At 41.4% G+C, this 18,930-nt stretch overlaps 1 protein-coding gene across 1 annotated transcript; it reads right to left on the reverse strand.

Moving 5' to 3' along the window:
* Positions 1-288: 288 nt before the first annotated feature.
* LOC102782192 (uncharacterized) lies at positions 289-18,451 on the reverse strand. Its single transcript, XM_087830826.1, has 4 exons — positions 18,145-18,451; positions 5,311-5,798; positions 1,793-5,029; positions 289-1,691 (listed from the first exon to the last, which is right to left on the reverse strand). The coding sequence occupies exons 1-4, from the start codon at positions 18,147-18,149 to the stop codon at positions 1,627-1,629; spliced, it is 3,795 nt and encodes a 1,264-aa protein (XP_087686952.1). The 5' UTR covers positions 18,150-18,451; the 3' UTR covers positions 289-1,626.
* Positions 18,452-18,930: the final 479 nt, after the last annotated feature.

Consider the following 18,930-nt stretch of genomic DNA (forward strand, 5'->3'; position numbering starts at 1 on the left):
CGTGACACACGCAGCTCTCAGCTGGCAACGAGGCCTTAAACCCCGCTTTCTAACTAATAGTAACACACGTTTCCTGCTTTAACGCACGGAGGACGGATCACACACCGCCACTTTTTTCCTAATAACTAAGACGGATCAGACACCGCCATGGATGAAACACCGATTCTATTAATTACTAAGACGGATCACACACCGTTTCTTTAACATACTGAGTGAATTTACACTGAGATACGTGCAACTTAGCGAACAGATAATTTAGGCTTTAAACAATATGCACGGTTCAAAAATAAACAGGTCGTACTTACCTTTTAATCATGTGAGCTAGCTCTCTGTTTGCCTCGTTTCACGATCTCAGCTCTGCCAATTCCTCTCTGGGCCTCGAGCGAATACCAGGGTTTCGGCACCAAAACTGTTACGAAATCAGTTTCACCCCGGTTCTTTTATTCGTCGAGGCATCCAGAGATGGCACCGGAACTCAGTAGTTATTTCACAAAACCTTTATTCATCTTCATTTAAGCATGCACTTCTAGAAGGGAAGACAAGGCCGGTGTGTCCCTCTGCAAAATCTTCACCCCTTTGTTAGTTACAGCCAGCTTTATAGAGGCGTCCCCATCATAAACCCCCCCACAGTGTGCTGCAAACTCTGTGTCTGTGTGAGTGCTCGTGTGTGACTGTGTACGCATACCTGTATGTATGTGTGTGCACTTGAGTGAGTGTGCATGACAGTTAAAACACTGTGGGTGTAGGTGACTCCCTAGAGGTCATAAAACCCATCTCCCTTCCAGACCACAGTTATCCAGGTCAAATGTTGAGACCTTTCACAGTTCAACTGGGGGAGGGGTCTCCTACAATCTACTCCTAAGTTCATGACAGTCAGGCCTTTATTACATTGAGGGCAGTGTCAGTGTCTCTACAATAATTCTACATTCTATGTTAACACATTTCTAAACTCTAAAATCAGCTAAACATTCCTACAGTATCCACACCGACTGCCTGGCAGGGTGACAAAACCCCATCAGCCTTTGAGATGTGAGAATGTTGTATAAAGTGCTTTGAAAGGACTTCAAGGAAAATTTTAAGTTTTGGTGTGATTTTTAATGTACGGTTTATATATAGGTGATGGTTCTGGTTTTCATTGACCAGTGCCATGTTCTTAAAAAAAGTGCACATTTTATGGCATAAATTTGCAACATGTATACTTCATTCATCAATTTATATTTGTTTAGCAGTATAATTGAAAATACAGTTATAGTTGGTGTGTACTAGATAAGCTTTCAAGGTAAAAATGTAAAGTATGAAGTAGCCTTTGCAAACCAATTCCTGTTTAAACAAACAATGATGACACATGTTAACAATATAACATTAATTAAATGTACATATTTACACTGACAACAGGTAAAATATTGAATATTTTACAGTTTTATATGAAATGTCGCTGTGCTGTACAGAAGAGCTTTTGATAAACCAAAGACAGAAATGGTAGCACCTCTACAAACATCTGAAACAACTCAAAATAGTTCCCTCAGGGCTGTTAGCAAAAAAAGAAACGTAAGAATGTATAGTTGTACATTTGAGCAGAAGCCGGATTCATGTTTTATATGCAGTCCATGTATATATTGTTGAGGATCATCTTCTGTTAGCCATGAAGCTTGTTTCATTCTTCCACTTATAGCCTTCACTCACAGGAAATCCTACATTTAGAATCAAGTTTAGGAACATGCAGTGAGATTAAACACATTTTACCTAAATGAATAATAATCCAAAACATTTTAAAGACTTCAAAAGTACACACTTTGTTTCCGTGGAATGTCCCGATTTCTGGCCTTGGTCAGCTGAATGGCTTCACACTTGGTCCGCTTCATCAGAGGAGGTACAGACGGATAGAAGCTGTGTCTCCGCCTGGGTGCCACATCATCACCACATCTACCTTTCTTCATTGACTTGAAACTGTTGTGGGTTCGTAGGTTACTCTCCACACTAGTTTCTTGATCTCTCCTGGTTGGGACAAAGCTCTTTTGACGGTCATTAAACACTTGCTTCTTGGCTGAATGCTGCATGCATGTAAAGGATGATGGGTCCTTTGTATGAGTGTAAGACTGACTTAATGTCGAGGGGCTGCTGTAGGAATGAGATTGCTGTAAACTGTATAAAGAAAAATGTTGCCTGGCACTAGCTGAGCTGGTATTAGTTTTAGGAAGTAATGTATGGTGTGTATCAGTGTAGTGCGTTCGTCTGTATCCAGTCTTGTCATTTATCTCTTTGTAAAAATGTTGCGTCTCCTTTTTAGAGGAGCGAGTGTTTTTGCTGGTTTCTGGTGTCGCCAGAGTTTTTTGGACTGTAGACTGCTCCATGTGCTTCAGGTGCTCACCAGGCTGAGAAGCTTTCTGAACAAAAAAGTGAGGACTCACAGGATTAGGACTCAAATCCAGAGTCTGGGGATACCTCTTAGGCATGTACTTGGAGGATGGACTAGTTTGTGCATAAAGTAAGGCATCATTGCTGCCCTCCGTTTGTGATGAGAGTACTATGGTTCTTCTCTTCTGTGTGTTAACGCATTTTTCTAATGCTTCTTCCAAAGTCTTTGAGGTCAATAGCCTTTTTGCCTTTTGTTGAACATGCTCGTGGCAAGCTTTAGTGGAGTATACCTCCCTCTCCCCAGACTTCAGAAGCTTCTCAGATGAGTCTTTGGATGACAGACTGATTTGAGAGTTTTCATTGGCAAAAATGTTGGTTTGAGCTTCCATGAAGGTACCATTGCTATTCTCCATTTCTAAAGAAATGGTCTTCCTTTTGGTAAGGACTTTTTCCATGTCTGTTTCCACGGTTTTTGAGGTAGGTGGTCTGTTGGCTTTTTGCTGAAAATGCTTAGGATGCCTAACTTGAATCAGTTTTCTCTTCTTTATACTGCGCGATAGTCTAAAACTTACATCCCGTCTCTTTTCTTTCAACTGTGGATGTTGAAGTTTGGGTTGATGCTGAGACGTTGTGTTTGCAGGAAACATACTAGGCTCTTTGGTCTTTGTTTTAGCACTTTCATGCTTGCCGTCCTGCGTTTTATTATTTTTCCTTTTTTCACCTTGTGAAGTACCATCCCTCCCCATCGACTCACAGATGACTCCACTTCTTCTCTTGACATGTCTGTTACTTTGGTTTCCATCATCCTCTGTGTCAGATATTACTATAACAGCAGGATCATCTGAAATGCTTCGTGCTTTTCTACCATGGTGAGATCCAGTATTATTACGTGTTTTTGTCCTATTTGGAAGGTCAGGGTTCCCACTCTGGATCACTTCGTCACAACATCTGGACAAATCTATAGATGTAAGTCCATTGGTTTGACAGCTTCCTTCCACAGTTTCAGGAGAAGGTTTCTTCAGTTGATTAAGGCTGGCAGCTCCACTGTTCCCTGTGCGCGTAGAGAATAATCTCTTTGTTTTTGTCTCTGGACAGTTTTGGACACCTTCATCCTCGGTGTCAGAATCAAGGTTGATGATGTCATCCTTTTCTGAAGACTTGCTTCTGTTCCCCGTTTGACTTGGTTGTAAATTTGCCATCTCATGGTCTTCATTTTCTTTTTCAGAACCAGAGTCATTTTTCTCTGCTGACGCAGGCGCTGACAGGTTATTTAACAACTGTTTGGACACTGTCAGATAGTTACGTCCGAAATTAGAGTAATCGCAACTATCGTCAGTTTCACAACTGTCATCAGGATCACTATGTGACTCCCTATTTTGTGGTCTCTGAGCTTTAGTCTCAGTTGTGCCCCAGGAGGAAGGCACCATGAAGGACTGTTGCATTGTCTCTCTAGATTGTATGACTTTTGCTAGATGAGAAGGTGTTTCAAAAACCTCCATCATAGAAAAAGCAGAAGCTGGCACATGGTTTGGAACAGATCCGGGTACCTCACAGACAGCTGGATTTGTGTCACTTTGTTTTACCTGGTCTTCATGCTCACCATCATGCTGTGAAACAGTTTCTGGGTCAGCCTGGCCTTCGTCTGCTGGTTCCCATTTAACATCTAATACGTTAATAGGCATAACAAGCCAATCATCGTCCTCATCAGTCTCCTCTTGATCTTGTGCGTCAGAAAGGGGGCTCAAAGAGCAGCTTGCCTGCCAATCTAAATGTTTCTCACTGTCACATTTAGGACATAAGAAATGTTCAAACCCATCCTCAGTTTCAACAAAACATGGACAAGAGCAATCTTGTGCTATGCCAAGTGTTTGGTTCTTTGGAAACTCGGCCTGACTCTGCACACGTCCAAACTGCATATTACTGGCTTCAGACACTTCACATGAAGGTGAAGGCATCTCCTCGTCATTATTATCAACTTCTGGATTCTCATCTTCACTTATATCTTCATATGAAGGGTCCCTTTGATTTGTGTTTAGGAGATTCGTGTCCGTATCCGATAAATTGTCTGTGTCTGAAATATCTTCATATTGTGGATCTTTTACAACCGTTACATAGAACAGCTCTCCCCTGCTCACTTTATTCAAAGGAAGAGATGCGCTTAAACAAGCCTGTAAACACACACCAGTTGTATCCTCTTCACCATTTTTATAGCTTGTTTGGTTGCGCACCGATTGTTCACTTTGGTACATAGAGACTCGTGTTTTGCCAAGCTCAGTTTTATCAGTTAATGAATATAGGCTGGAAAGTGCAACTGCATCCTTAGATTCAACATGGCAGTAGTGTTGGTCTTCAATTTTCTTAAGTTGGTTTACATTTTTATCTTGATTTCCACCAATCACACAAGGCCCACTGCCTAAACCTACTCCTTCAATTGGTTTGAGGCTAACATCCTCCCTCTCCCATCTCACATGCTTGGATAACAAAGGTAGAGTGCCTGGTGTTTCTTTGAGTCTCTCACGCTCTCCTTGTGAGGAACTGCAGCTGACCGTTAGTCCTGGGTACTTCTCAGTCTCTTCTGGCACGGTGACCCCAGACACTGCTGTCACAGTCACTGGATGCTCTGCTTCATGCTTTGTGCAAGTGGCAGCAACGTTCAACATGACATGTTGATAATCTGTGGACATAAAGAGATGAAAGTTACTTATATCGCCACTCCAGGTTTGTTGCAGTGTGATTCAGAAAAGATGTCCAGCTCCAGCTTCAGTCTAGCATTTGGATTCTTTGGTGCAGGTACTGAATAATTAGGAGTGGTTATACATTATTTCATCAGCACTGGCATTTCTTTTACCTTCAGTTATCAGAACATGACTGACAACCCTTTACAGACATAATTCGATCCAAGCAGATGCATTTTGGGAGAATGTTTTAAACTTTATACAGCAGAGATTAGCGTACCTTTCAAACAGTTCTCTGATGCAGATGTATCATAATTCTTGTTAGAGCTGGGAAATAATTCTGTTCCTTTGCTGCTTTTCAACCCGTCTTGATCAAGAGGTTGTCCAGTGCAGTGTTGAATCCCAGAAGCGTTGGAAGTCTCCTTCTTTACGTCTGACTTGTAAAAGGCAATCTCTTTATTGATGAAGTCAAACATTTCATCTGTCCATGATTTGGCTTTCTCAACTTCAAAATCTTCACATTTTGTTGGTTGACGATTGTGAGAATAAGGAGAGATCTTCCGCTGTCGTTTCCTCTTCAGTCCGCAGTTTGTTGAATTACTCACTTCTTGATTCTTACAATGTTGTTCATCTGAAATATCAGCTCCAATATCAAGTTCAACATTGGAACCCATTTTGTCACTTGAAGATGATGAGGTGGTAATTAAGGATCTACAACAATGGGCATGATGTGGACACCTTGCTCTTAAGCCCTGGAGAGCATACATCCTGTAAAAACAATATAAACCAAAATCTGGGTTATAGTTATACAATTAGGTTAGAACAGAATAGTTCCCTTGAGGCCATTGTTGTGACACACACACACACACACACACACACACACACACACACACACACACACACACACACACACACACGGCCTGAGTGATGAGGTGGGGTATGGGGGCCTATCATTTGTTAACAGTTTAAATGGCCAACTTGAGGTTTAAATTTCCTTTTTATTACAGACTTAATTTGTTAATACAATTTGTTAATAAGGGAAGTTACTCTTATTATTCTGTAGTATGTCAGGGTTGTTACTTAGCCTGATAGGGCGGAGGACACTGTCTCAGCTGAACCCTGGACACGCACACATACACTTACACTGATAAGCACGCACTCATCCCCCTCCCTTTCCAAACGCCTTCGATGCTTGTTTCCTGTGGGGGAAGACGGCGGGTCGGTGTGCCACGCTGGAATGGTAGCGCTGTGCAGGATGACTGCTGTTTCCCCTTCGGACTACTCCTCACCCCCTACCCAACCCTGTGGCTTGTCACGTGCTCCACTGTTGTACTGTGGACATTTATGCGCTCTCTGTGCAGAGGAGTTTTTTTTGTTTTGTTTCCTGTTCTCATGTTGTCCTCCCATAGGTGCCCAGCATGAGTAGAGGTCTCTCTTTTTCCTCTTCTACTTTCATTCATAGGTGTACGTTTGCATGGGATTAATGAAGACTCCGTCATTTCTTAGAAACTCCCACCAGCTGTCAGAGAAGAGCTGACGTTGATGTTTTAAAGCATTCATGTCGTTTGATGTTTGAGCTGATAAATGGTAGATCTGAAATCTCTAGATTATTGCATAGTGCCCGTTCTATATCCAGCCAGGGCTCATCTAAGAGGGTGTGTTTTAACCATCCTGTGATGAACTGAAGCCTGTTGGCTAAGAAGTAGTGCTGGAAGTTAGGCAGATCTAGTCCTCCTTTGTCCCTTGTAGTGTTTTTAAGCTGATATGGTTTATCTTTCCAAATGTATTTGGAAATATACAAAGATGGTTTACCTGAAATCACTTAATTTTTGGCAAGACCATCATTTTTATTGAGGCAATGCTTCCCATGAGTGATGTGGGTAGAGATTAGGGCTGGGCGATATATCGAGTTTTTTTAAAAAATATCGATATATTTTTATACGAGATATAAGATGTGACAATATCCTTTATATCAATATAGTCTAGGTTACGTTATAATTATACTTGTGGAGCCGCAAGTTTGCCTCTCTTTCGTCCACTTTTGTCTCTAAACAACGTTACTCGGCGCCTCGCCTCTCCTTCACTGAACAGAACTCCCCCTCCTCCCCCACCGCTTCACCTGCAGGCAAGGACAAGATGGACACGGCAAATCTCTGTTAACGAGCTACTGCACATAGCCCCGTGCGTGGGGCTGGATGGCATGAACGTGTTAACGAGCTAACCATGCTAATGCCTAAAATCCTTTCATTCTCTCACAAATTGACAGCCCGCCTTATGTATGAATTCTGGTTGTGCTTGATGACCGCAAACTGATTTTATGTGGAACACAGCGCTCAGCAATACGTCAAAATTTTTTTTAGTACGACTTTGGTAAGCTACGGAGCTGCACCACTCTATGGATTGTCGGAGCATTATGGCTACCGAGGACCCTCGCGGAGTGATACGTACTATGCTTCAACGTAATATTACCGTACGTGTGTATAAGGACCATAAATTGCACCTGTTCAGCGACGTGGTTACAAAGAGGATTTCAAACTCCAGGCTGTCAGTCACGCAGTAGAAGTTGGGAACAGAGCAGCTGCGAAATCTGTCTCTTTGTTATTATGCTCATCGTGTTTTAGTTTACATTTTGACTGCACAATTGTGAGCTTTTTGTTATGCAGAAAAAAACAACATTGTTCTCTTTTATTTTTGGAGCATTATTATTTAATAAATGCTAATAATTTCGTTTTGAGTAATTTTTTCCATGTACATCTATGCTGTATGTTAATAAAAGTGCCTGTGTGCCTGGGCCCCTTCCGGGGGGTGGGGTGCCCTCAGGCCTGAAGCCCGGTCCTCTCTGGCACAGCTGGCTGCCGGCAGAGCCCGTGGGCACGCCACTGCAACCCCCTCTGGCCTCTGCTCCGTGACCTCTCGTTTGGGGCTCTACTCAGCTCTTCCGAGGAGGGTGGCACGGTTCCCCCCCTTTGGTGGTCCTCCTTGGGTCCTCGTACTCTGGGGCCTCTGGATGTCTGGGGCCCGGATCTCCTCCATACCTGCTTCATGCCCTGGGGGACGGGGCTATGGCTCCCCACACTCCCTAGCAGATCGTGGAGAAACCTTTGGAATACAAGCGTGCTGATCCACACAGGTGTTCACACAGGTGTACACACGGGTGTTCACAGACGCGGACTACACCTTTCTTGGCTGCTGCCTCAAAGCACATTGTGCGCTTTCTATCTTGTGTGCTGCACAATAGCGTTTAATATTTAGTATCTACTGTTATCTACTGCTAGCTAGTTTATTGTGATGGTGCTGTTTATATTATATTGCTCTTTTTTGTTTGTTTTCTCTTCTGTTTTTTTTTCTCTCCATACAGGTGATCCAAGTGTTTTGTTTGTTTCTCTTTCTTTCTTCCCCCCTTTCTCACCGTCTCTTCTCCCCTCTGTTTTTCTTTCTCTCCCTCTCTTTGTTTCATTCTTTCTCCCTGTCCTATCCCCCAGTCATGTCTGTCAAAACAAACTCGGGATCTCGCAAAGGTTTTGCGAAGCCGACCGGGAGGTCGAGGCATGATGTGCTGGGAAAGCGGTGTTCCTCCCAGCTGTAGTAGGTCTCAACCTCCCGTTAGCTTCGAGCTAGTGGGTGTCAGATCTCCGAAAATGTCGGAGCACTTTTGCAAATATGTGATGCCCGACTTTGTTTTGCGAGACCCCGACTTTGTTTTGCGAGACCCCGACTTTGTTTTGCGAGACCCCGACTTTGTTTTGCGAGACCCCGACTTTGTTTTGCGAGGTCCCGCAAAAGTCAGTCTTAAATTTTTTTTTCCCATGTCCCCTGCGGGGCTCCGTAATATCGCCCAGTCCTAGTAGAGATTTCCATCTAGCCAGATTGTCTCCTACTTTCTTTAAAAGTGGGACGTGGTTTAATTTAGTTAAATCTGCAAGCTTAGGAGAGACACTGATACCCAAATATTTAATATTTTCAGAATGCAGTGGGGTAGAAGAAGAATTACAGAAGGTGTAATTAATCAGAAGAACTGTAATTATTGAATAATCTGAAACTCAAAGAAGAAGAAGAAGAAGAAGAAGAAGAACAAGAAGAAGAAGAAGGATTGATTTGTGAGTTTTGGGGGAAAAGCAAGACATCATCCACAAAGACTGATTTTATGTTCAATATTCTTGCATCTTATGCCTTCAGCAGGAAACTAATATTAGCATAATTCTAATTTCATGAATTTGAATAGACTTGATGTTAGATTGTAGCAGTGTTTGGTAACCTTTACAGAAAGGCAAGCAGAGATGATTGCCCTCCAACCTAATACACACACAAAAAAAAATGTTCCTCCACTGTTTAACAAGACAAAATGGATCAGACAAAACAAAACATATGTGCTGCCTGTCTATACAGACAAAGATCAAGGTTTTATGAGGATTGAATGGCCTGTAGCAATAGCCCACACACCCCATACCCCCGAACCACCTCCCACAGGACACGGTAGATTGCCTTCTCCAAAGGGGTCCAGTGTTCCATGACTGGGACAAAAACTGCATTGTTCCTAATGGACAGACTCAATTTTCCAACACCCTGGCACAGACTTTCCCAGGGAGGCTAAGGAGTGTTGATCCCCTTATAGCACACCCTTCAAGACGGGTACAGCCCCTGATCATCAAGTACCATTGTAGAGCCTTGTTAACCAAGACAACCCTATAACATCCAGAGTAGGGATGCACCGATACCGATATCGGGTATCGGCGTCGATACCACATTTTCTAAAGTACTCATACTCGTTAAAAGTCCCCTGATACCGGGGACCGATACCACGGTCTGAGACCTGTCTATGTTTGAGCGGCATGTAAGGGGTTAATCACAGGTGCCGAGTGCCCGCCCCCAGGCCCCGTCTGCAGAGAAGGGAGAGAAGAGAAGGAGAGGAGGGCAGGCGAGACAAGTCAGCCGTGTGGAACTATTTCAAAGTGAACGAAGACGCGAAAACAAAGGCAGACTGCAAATTGTGCTCAGCAAAATTGTCCAGAGGAGGCTCAAAAGGTAGCGCATTTAACACAATTTAATCAAGCACCAAAATCCCAACACGACAACGAGTACAAAGAGTTTACCCACGCTTATTTACCCACGCTTATTAGCACAGAGGAGCATAGCTGATGCTATAGCAGTGGGACGGAAAATAGTTGGGCATTTTAAACACTCCGCCTTAGCCTACTCCCGCCTCGAGGACATTCAGGGACAGCTCAACCAGCCAATAAAGAGACTGCAGCAGGACCTACAGACGCACTGGAACAGCAGGTATTACATGCTCCAGTCCCTCATTGAGCAAAAGCGAGTGCTGGGCGTGTCCGAGCACGAACTCCCTGACTATCTCACCGCTCACCAATGGGCTCTTATGGAGACGACTGTTGCCATCCTCGCCCCCTTTGAGGAACTAACTAAAAAAGTGAGCAGCTACGACGCACTAGCCTCTGATGTCATCCCAGCTGTGACTGTGCTAGTGAGACTTCTAAACAGAGAAACAGACGAGTAAATACCTCTCAGCCCCATGTAGCAGTGTGGAAAGTGAACGTTTTTAGCTCAGTGTCACACATTATAGATGAAAACAGAAACAGTCTGACTGCTGATAATGCAGAAAAGCTACTTTTCTTAAAAAAATCCTGCCACTCACTTTTTCTCTCCATTAAGTGAGTCGTCTTAGACTTGATGTTAATACCTACCTCAGTTGCACTGACTGCCACAGTTCTATGTTGGTGGATGTTAGTTTATTCAAATATTGTGCACTAAATGGCAAAGATGTTTATTAATGCCCCTTGTGTTGTCCAAAGCGGCAGAGTTTACAATAAACTGAAAACAATACTTGAGTTGCACTGTCACTGTTTAAATTTTTTTTTTCACAATTATTTATTCTGTAATATGTTGCATACAACATGCTTTTAATTTTAAATAAATGTTCTTAATTCCAAACTAGTCCCTTGTTTTGTTCTTTTTGTTAAATTATAGGACTAAAGCTGTTACCTGTAAATTTAAATCATGTTTTTATTAAGTACTCGGTATCGGTGAGTACTGAAATGCAAGTACTTGTACTCGTTTCCAAAAAAGTGGTATCGGTGCATCCCTAATCCAGAGCCTTCAGGAACTCGGGGTGAACCTCATCCACCCCAGGGGCCCTGCGACTAAGGAGTTGTCTAACTGCCTCAGAGACTTCATTCCCGGAGATGGACAAGTTATTCCTCTCGTCCCCAAACTCTGCTTCCTCTAATGAAGATATGCCAGTGGGATTAAGGAGTTCTTCAAAGTACCCTTCAACAGCTCAACAATGCCCTCAGGCAAAGTCAGCAGCACTCCGCCTGCACTATACACACACTGCAGGTAGAGCACTGCTTTCCCCTCCTTAGTTGCCTGACGGTTTTGCAAGGGTGTAGATTTGGTTTTGGCATTGGTGGGGATGGATTATTCAATCACCGAACCCTGTCCTGTTTCTTTTTTCTTTTTGTCTTTGCTTCTTGATTTTTAAAAAACAAACAAACAAAAAAACAAAAAACAAAGGAGAAATATACTCACCTACCTAGATATGCTATTCTACATGATTTTAAACCATTTAAAATTACAATTCATAGTTTTATATGTGAATTATATAATATTAAATTACTATTAAACAAATGACTGAGTATTTTAGGCTTTAGTTTACTTCAGCCATATTCCATATAAATCAGGTATCATACAAAAATAAAACAAATAGCTTCAAACACAGTCATGAGAATAAAAGAATATGACTTCAAGGACTTAACAACATTACTTCAGTTATAGTACACCAACATCTCTTATACATTAGCACTAAGGCAACACTGAATGACCTGGTGGTTTTTGTCCATAAAACTACTCATCTAAGATCACCACAAAGTAAAAGATCTCTCAGCAAAATTATGCAACATTTTAGGCACTATTGCCCCGATCAAGTCAGTGAGCTGGGATTTTTTATTCTAAACATGAACTACTGTTACAGCAACAGACATGGACTACTGGTGTCCCACACAACAACTCAGTGTCCACTATGTGAAGCAGCCAAACACATGCCTGCTCCTCTCGTTAACTGAGATAAACTGCTGGCATATTTGTTTTACATCTATACTGTCCAGTCTCTCCTGGTGGACATGGCAACACGTTATTCATGGTTACATACAATTTTCGACTGATGTGGGCCAAAGCCTAGCACATACTTCCCAACCTTGAGACCTCAGAATTAGGGAGACATTCAAAAGGGCTGTTGGGGTGGAGTGGTATACATGTACAAAAGACTTAAGTTAAATGTCACCGTTATTATTGTCCAGCCGGAAACAGGCCGGGGGTTAGGGCTGTGCGATATGACCAAAATCTCATATCCCGATATAAGACATCTATCGTCCCGATCAGTGGCGGAGCGGGGGGGTGGCTTACTGGGCTTAAGCTTGGGTTGTTTTTTCAGAATCCCGGGGTCTTTTGGAGTGTAATTTTTTTTTTCCATAGTTAGATGCCTGGCTGACAACTGTATAAAGCAAAAAACTACACACAATATTCGAAGTACATAGTGCACACTGTGGGAATTTACGACTGTGCGTAAATCCCCCCTAATATTGGTATGATCCGAGCTCAGGCACTAAGCGGGCGGGGCAGCTGCTGCCTACGAGTGCGCTGTTGGAGAAACGGAGCCAGGCAGACAGAGGAGAACTGAAGTTTGACCAGGTACCAAAGCAAATCATTCGTACTGTACAAATAATGTAAATATGACAGTGAATCAGGAAAGATTGATGTCAAACTGATCACTTGACCCATATTACGTTACTTGCTCTTCAAGTGAATCAACAAATGGCGAAATGAAAAGCCGAACAACAACAATGCTGTTTCTTTAGAGAGTCTTAGCTTACATGTGTTTATTTCATATTTTCAGTTGTTTTCCTCCACGGCTAAATAAATCGGTTTCAGTAATGTACTGATATACAAGAATAGACATAAGGGTAGATGTTATTTTATATATTATGCTTTGTATGTTGTTCAGTATATTTCTATGCAAAACAAGAGGAATTTCAACACAGCAGTATATTCACAGTTTAAAGCAGATATTTACACTTTATGGAAAACGCAAGAACATTTTTTTACTGTACAACATCAATTTAGAGTAAACTTGTTTTGTTTTGGATAAATAAATATTGAAATATCTTTTGAATTAGTTAAATGTCAGAATAAAGAGAGACAGAGCTGTCTATTTTTTTTTTATCACTTTCATCAAATGTAGGAGTACATATACACTAAGTTTATTGTTAATTAATAAGAAAACTCCAGATGATTCCATTCTGAGCTGAAGAAGCTTCTGATTGGTTCGTAGAGTCCATGTGAGTAAATTGGTGGCACACCTGTGGATGCATATAAGGCAAAACACAGAGCCTGTTTCTTTGACATGGGAAAATGTAAATTTGAGTCACTCTCAAAGTGAGTGTGTAAATATCTGGTTTCAACTGTATATTTGATGATTGTCAGCACAAAGAGGGAGAGAGAGGAACAGATTGAACAAGAGCAGGTGAGACACACCTGTTAGTCAAATGGTTGTTTACCAAAAGAGTACCTATGATACGGTGATACATGTATCTCGTACCTAGTGTTTCTTTTTAGGTTTGCTATTTTTCAAATTCTACATTTATTAAGTTATGCAGGCTTGTTTGCACAACAAGGCTAAATAATTATATAAACTTTTCTCAATCTAAATAGTGTAGAATTAAAAAAATAAGTGTAGTGCAGGTCTATGATGATTTTTAGTGATACTATCATCTAGTTCTGATTCTGGTTCTGTCTTGGTTAAATCCTAAGTAGTCCTGATTTTGAACTGTTGTAGTCCTGTTTTAATTCTGGATCAGTTCTGGGTCTGGTTGAATTGGGGTCTAGTCCTTGTGTCTTGATGCAGCCCTGACTTTGTTCTGCCTTCCTGCTTAATTAAAAAACTAGTTTAAGGTGTCCTGCATATGTGATATATATTTTTCCCTACATGAAGTCATTCTTTTTTGAACAAAACTCAAAACAGAGCCAATTAATCTTTCAGTCATTTCTAACGCCCCCCCCCCCCCCCCCCCCCAAAAAAAAAAAAAAAAAAAAAAAAAAAAAAAAAAAAAATCCCACATGCATACTACCCTTTAGGGCTAAGCCCCGGGTGTTTCAAATGTCTGGCTCCGCCTCTGGTCCCAATAACGATATAAATCACAAAAATGTAAGATTTTCTGTAAGTTCTGTGAATCTCGGGCAGCTCGACTTGCGTGAAGTGTTTCCAGCTGCGCGTCATGTAGCTGGAGTCAAGTGTTTTAACCGATGAATGAAACGATACATTTTTAGACATAAGTTGTAACGGCCACCGTTTTCTTTGTGAGTATTTATTACACGGCGTGCTGCGGGGAAAAGCCTGTTCTAACGTTTGAGTCTAAGGTTTATTTTTTTGCACCTGGCGTCTCTTTTTTACTTCTCATCCGTAATTCGGCTCTTTCACATGATTCAGTTTATTTTGAAAAGTCTCAACAGGATATTGAGCTTTATTGTGAAAGGTTTATGTGGAACATAAACAAGCGGACACGCGATGGCGTTACCGTCGTTGTTGCTAACCACAACGCATAAAAACAGGTGCTTCTCCGTCCGTAGTGTGGTTATATTAAATATAAGAGAAAGAGAGAACTTTAATAAATTAATATAACCACTACAGTGACCATTAAAACAATGAACAAATATTGCCGTAAACAATTTATTTTGCGACACCACGAAACAAACGATAGCGTAAAATGAAACTATAGACGTTTTTATATCGTCATCCGATATATATCGTTATATCAAACAGCCCTACCGAGGGTGTCCAAATTCAGAGGCTGCGTCCACCTGAGGATCCGGCCTTCGATCTAAGTGGGCCGGGTCCTCCGAAAGCCGGGTAGGCCGGAAATGAGCGACTGTGAAATTGGACGGTCTAGCCTTCAGAATGACGTCACGAGCTCCCTCGGTGAAGTGACACTCAGCTGTCTGCTCCTTGATGTCTAAAATATAACCGGACGCTGGTGTAAATTTTCAACCATCTCACACTTCTGTTTAATCAGTTTTCTGTTTGACGTTTATTCAGCTGTGTGAAAACCCCGGAGGAACACTCCCGAGGGATTAATAAAGTTTTATTTAATCTAACCTAATAACTTAAATCTCAGCCAAACCGATTTACTCACGAACAAATAAACACAGAAAAGGCCAAACAATAACATGTTGCATGTAACATGTAGCATAGCCTGTAACGTTATTATGACGGACACATTTTATGAGTGAGCTTGACTTTAAGTGACTTACAGGTTTCTTTGAAAAATACTTTCTTATATCCAGGTTCTTCATTTTTGCTGCCATCCTCCTCTCCTACTTGCAGCGCAGGCTTGCCACTGCTAAAACTAAACAGAGCTCTCCGAAAGGCACAGCCAATCACATTGGCCATATTTGTCACATGACGTAGGATTCCAGTAGAGAATGTAATTTAACTCTTTGTGCACCACTGGGTGAATGAGACGTTGACAGCTCTTTTTTTTTTTTTTTTTTTGTACTTCTTTCCATCAGTTTTGTTTTTCTTTACTCGAAGAGATCAAATTATTGGTGGGGACAATTCAATAATCGTTGGATATTGGTGGGGACATGGCCCTTCCGTCCATGCCAAATCTACGCCCTTGCCTCACCAACACTACTACTTTTTACCTCAGCCTCTACCAGAGCCCCGTTCCGCTTGGCCTGTCAGTACATATCAGCTGTGTTAGGAGCCCCACAGGCAAACAAGCCTGATAGGACTCCTTCAGCCTGATGGTTCGCTTCACCTCTGGTGTCCACTATCTGGTTTGGGGGTTACCAACATGACAAGTAACAACCACCTTGGGTCCACGGCTCAGTATCTCTCTTCACCCGAGGGTCCAGAACATATGGCTGCAGACCTGATGATTCGATTGCAAAAATCAATCATCAACCTGAACTGTCTTGATGCCACGTGGACTTATGTTTGAACATGGTACCTTAAACCCTTTTGTTTGAACATGGTGTTCATTATGGACATACAGGACACCACTCTGCTTCAGATCTGGTAGGTCTGTCCCAATCACGCTGCTCCAGGTCTCACCAGCGTTGCCCACATGAGTGTTGAAGTCTCCCAGTAGGACAACAGGGTCCCCAGGTGGAACTACATCAAACACCCAGTAACTCCAAGAAGGCTGAGTACTCTGAACCTCCGTTCGGCGCAGAAAAACATAACCTTGAGCACTTCTGATGTTAATGAGCATTTTTGTTTCCTCATAAAGAAGGGATCTAACCATGTTCACTAGAGGTGGGAATCACCATATATCCCTTGATACGATATTATTGCAATTTTTTAAAATATTTTGCGATATTCAGATTCTGTACATAAAGGTAAACTTTATCAATATTCATTTTATCTAATATCAAAGTCTCACACTCAGTCTCTCTCTCATTTCAGTTTGATTGTTGACAAACTGAACGGTTTGTATTACAGTCTAGTCCAACTTAACTGAATCAACCATCTGGTACAATTATAGCTATTCTGAACTATGCAGTTTATGAAAACTATGCAGCCCCTTCAGCAACTGAAGAATTTGAAAGTAAATTAAAACAAAATATAATTTTACATTAAATAAAAAAGTTTTAAACTTAATTAAAATAAAACATGTCTTAAATTAAAATAAGTAAACTGTCATGTTTATTGTTGCCAAAAACAAGTTAAACACATTTGGACAGTGAAGGAATGTCAGGATTCTTGCTCAGAAAAAGGATCAACATGCTCTGAAGTCAGAGCACAAAAACCTTTTTTGTAACAAAATATCGATTTCTGCTGTCCCTGTATCCATACATTATTAGCAAACAAAATATCACCATACTACACAGTATCCATTTTTCCCCCACCCCTAATGTTCACATTATATTTTTTGGGTGTGTCTTAGCATGTAGGTTTTGAAAATGAAAAGCAGCTATGTAACTAGTTTAGAACCGTGCTAAAACGTTAGAATCTCAGCCAAACACCAGAAGAAAAAAGACAAACTGGCTTCTCAGTTTCCTCAGTTATTTTCGAAGTCAGCCAATAGACTAATTATTATCAGGAGCTATTGCAGCTAACTAGCCACATCAGAGCCACTTCCGCCTACTGACTTTCTGAGTTTCAGCCTCAGTAACATCTGCTCCAAGTTTTACACCTCTGATGAAATCTCACAAGTGTAAGTTTATTTTGATACCAAGATTGTTTACACAGAGCTTGTAATTGCAGAACAAGGAACAAGTTAATACTGGGCCACTGGTATATAAAGAGGTCAGTTGTTACCTGTCATGCTCAAACTCTCACATTTCAAAGACTCTTTAGACTTTGGGGGTTCTTTTGAACAATCTACAAGAACATTTGAGAGCTACTGCCTCAAAGTTTGACTGAAGAATAAGATTTTTTTTTTTTTTATTCAACATGAACGTATTAGCTTATAGAAGTAAAATAGCTGTTACTTTACCATTCATGTGACATGGCCATAATGGCATAGCTCAGCTGCTGTCAGGTAACTATAGAAAATGTCATTTTAAACTTAATTTCTATTATTACTCTGACCCACCTCTATACTGCATTAATGAATAACAGCATCTACCACTCAAAGTTCATATTATTGTAACATACCATAGTTTATGGGGTTTTGTTTTGGAATTTTCACCATGGAAATTTTCAAGGTGTGCACGATGAATTCTTTGTGCACGCGGCTGCTCAGTTCAACACGCGCGGTTTGTTGAATTTACGCGCGAGGAAGTTAATTGCTTTTCCCCACACACATTCACCCTCCAACCAGTGCATCGGGAGCAGCTTGACCAATGATATTTGGCATGCAGACTGGAGCTGGTTCGAACAAACCTTCTGATTAGTAAACAGCCACACCGGCATGTAAAACACATACAAACACTGACTTACAGTTTCACTTCTTTTGAAGAGATGACGGACAAGAAGTGAAATACTTTTTGTTTTACATATAAAGTTAACATAAAAGGCACACACACACACACACACACACACACACACACACACACACACACACACACACACACACACAAATCTTGTCAGTTTACTTACCACATTCGCCTTACTTATGACAATTTCCGTCTACTTCGAGGCTTCCACATAAACGCAGCAGCATATTTCCACTCCAGACTAGTAAAATCCACGAGAATGTTGGTTGTCATCAGCAAGAGTCCATGCTTCCTTATAAAATAATAATTAGGACTTATATATTCCTCACACCCGCTTCTGTTCAAAGGGAATTTTGTCGACAAAGTCCGTGTTCCTGCAAACGGCGGTGTACCAAACACGCACGCTGCCTCGCCCACACACTTCAAATAAACACAACAGGAACGACTCAGCTGCTGCGTTTCCTCTTAACTGTCCCTCTCCCTGAAGGAATGACAGGGCGAAACGGAGCCTTTATGTGTCATGTGAGTCAACTCTGATTGGTGTTTTTTTAGTAGGCGGGGATAAACTCGTACGAGGTGGAGCATAATAAATATCTATAATTATATGTAAGCAGGGGTGTCCTCAGGAAATCCTGTATCCAAGTGTGCAAGCTTGGTTCTGTCACATTATGACAGCTGACATCTTAATGCATGACATCACAATCTGGCAGCTGCTCACTAAACATGTAACAACTGTAAAAGTACTGCTGTTCCTAATCTAAGTACACAATATTTAAAAATATATATTACTATTGATTTAACACAGACTAGTATCCAGAATTGCAAGTGTACAAATCCATATACTATCAATGCAACATTTAACACAAATTCTCCCTGTGGTGGTGAATTTATATATATACAGGTGCTGGTCATACAATTAGAATATCATCAAAAAGTTGATTTATTTCAC

Source organism: Neolamprologus brichardi, chromosome 17, assembly GCF_056152115.1.
Source record: "Neolamprologus brichardi isolate AB-2024 chromosome 17, ASM5615211v1, whole genome shotgun sequence".
NCBI classification, from domain to species: Eukaryota; Metazoa; Chordata; class Actinopteri; order Cichliformes; family Cichlidae; genus Neolamprologus; species Neolamprologus brichardi.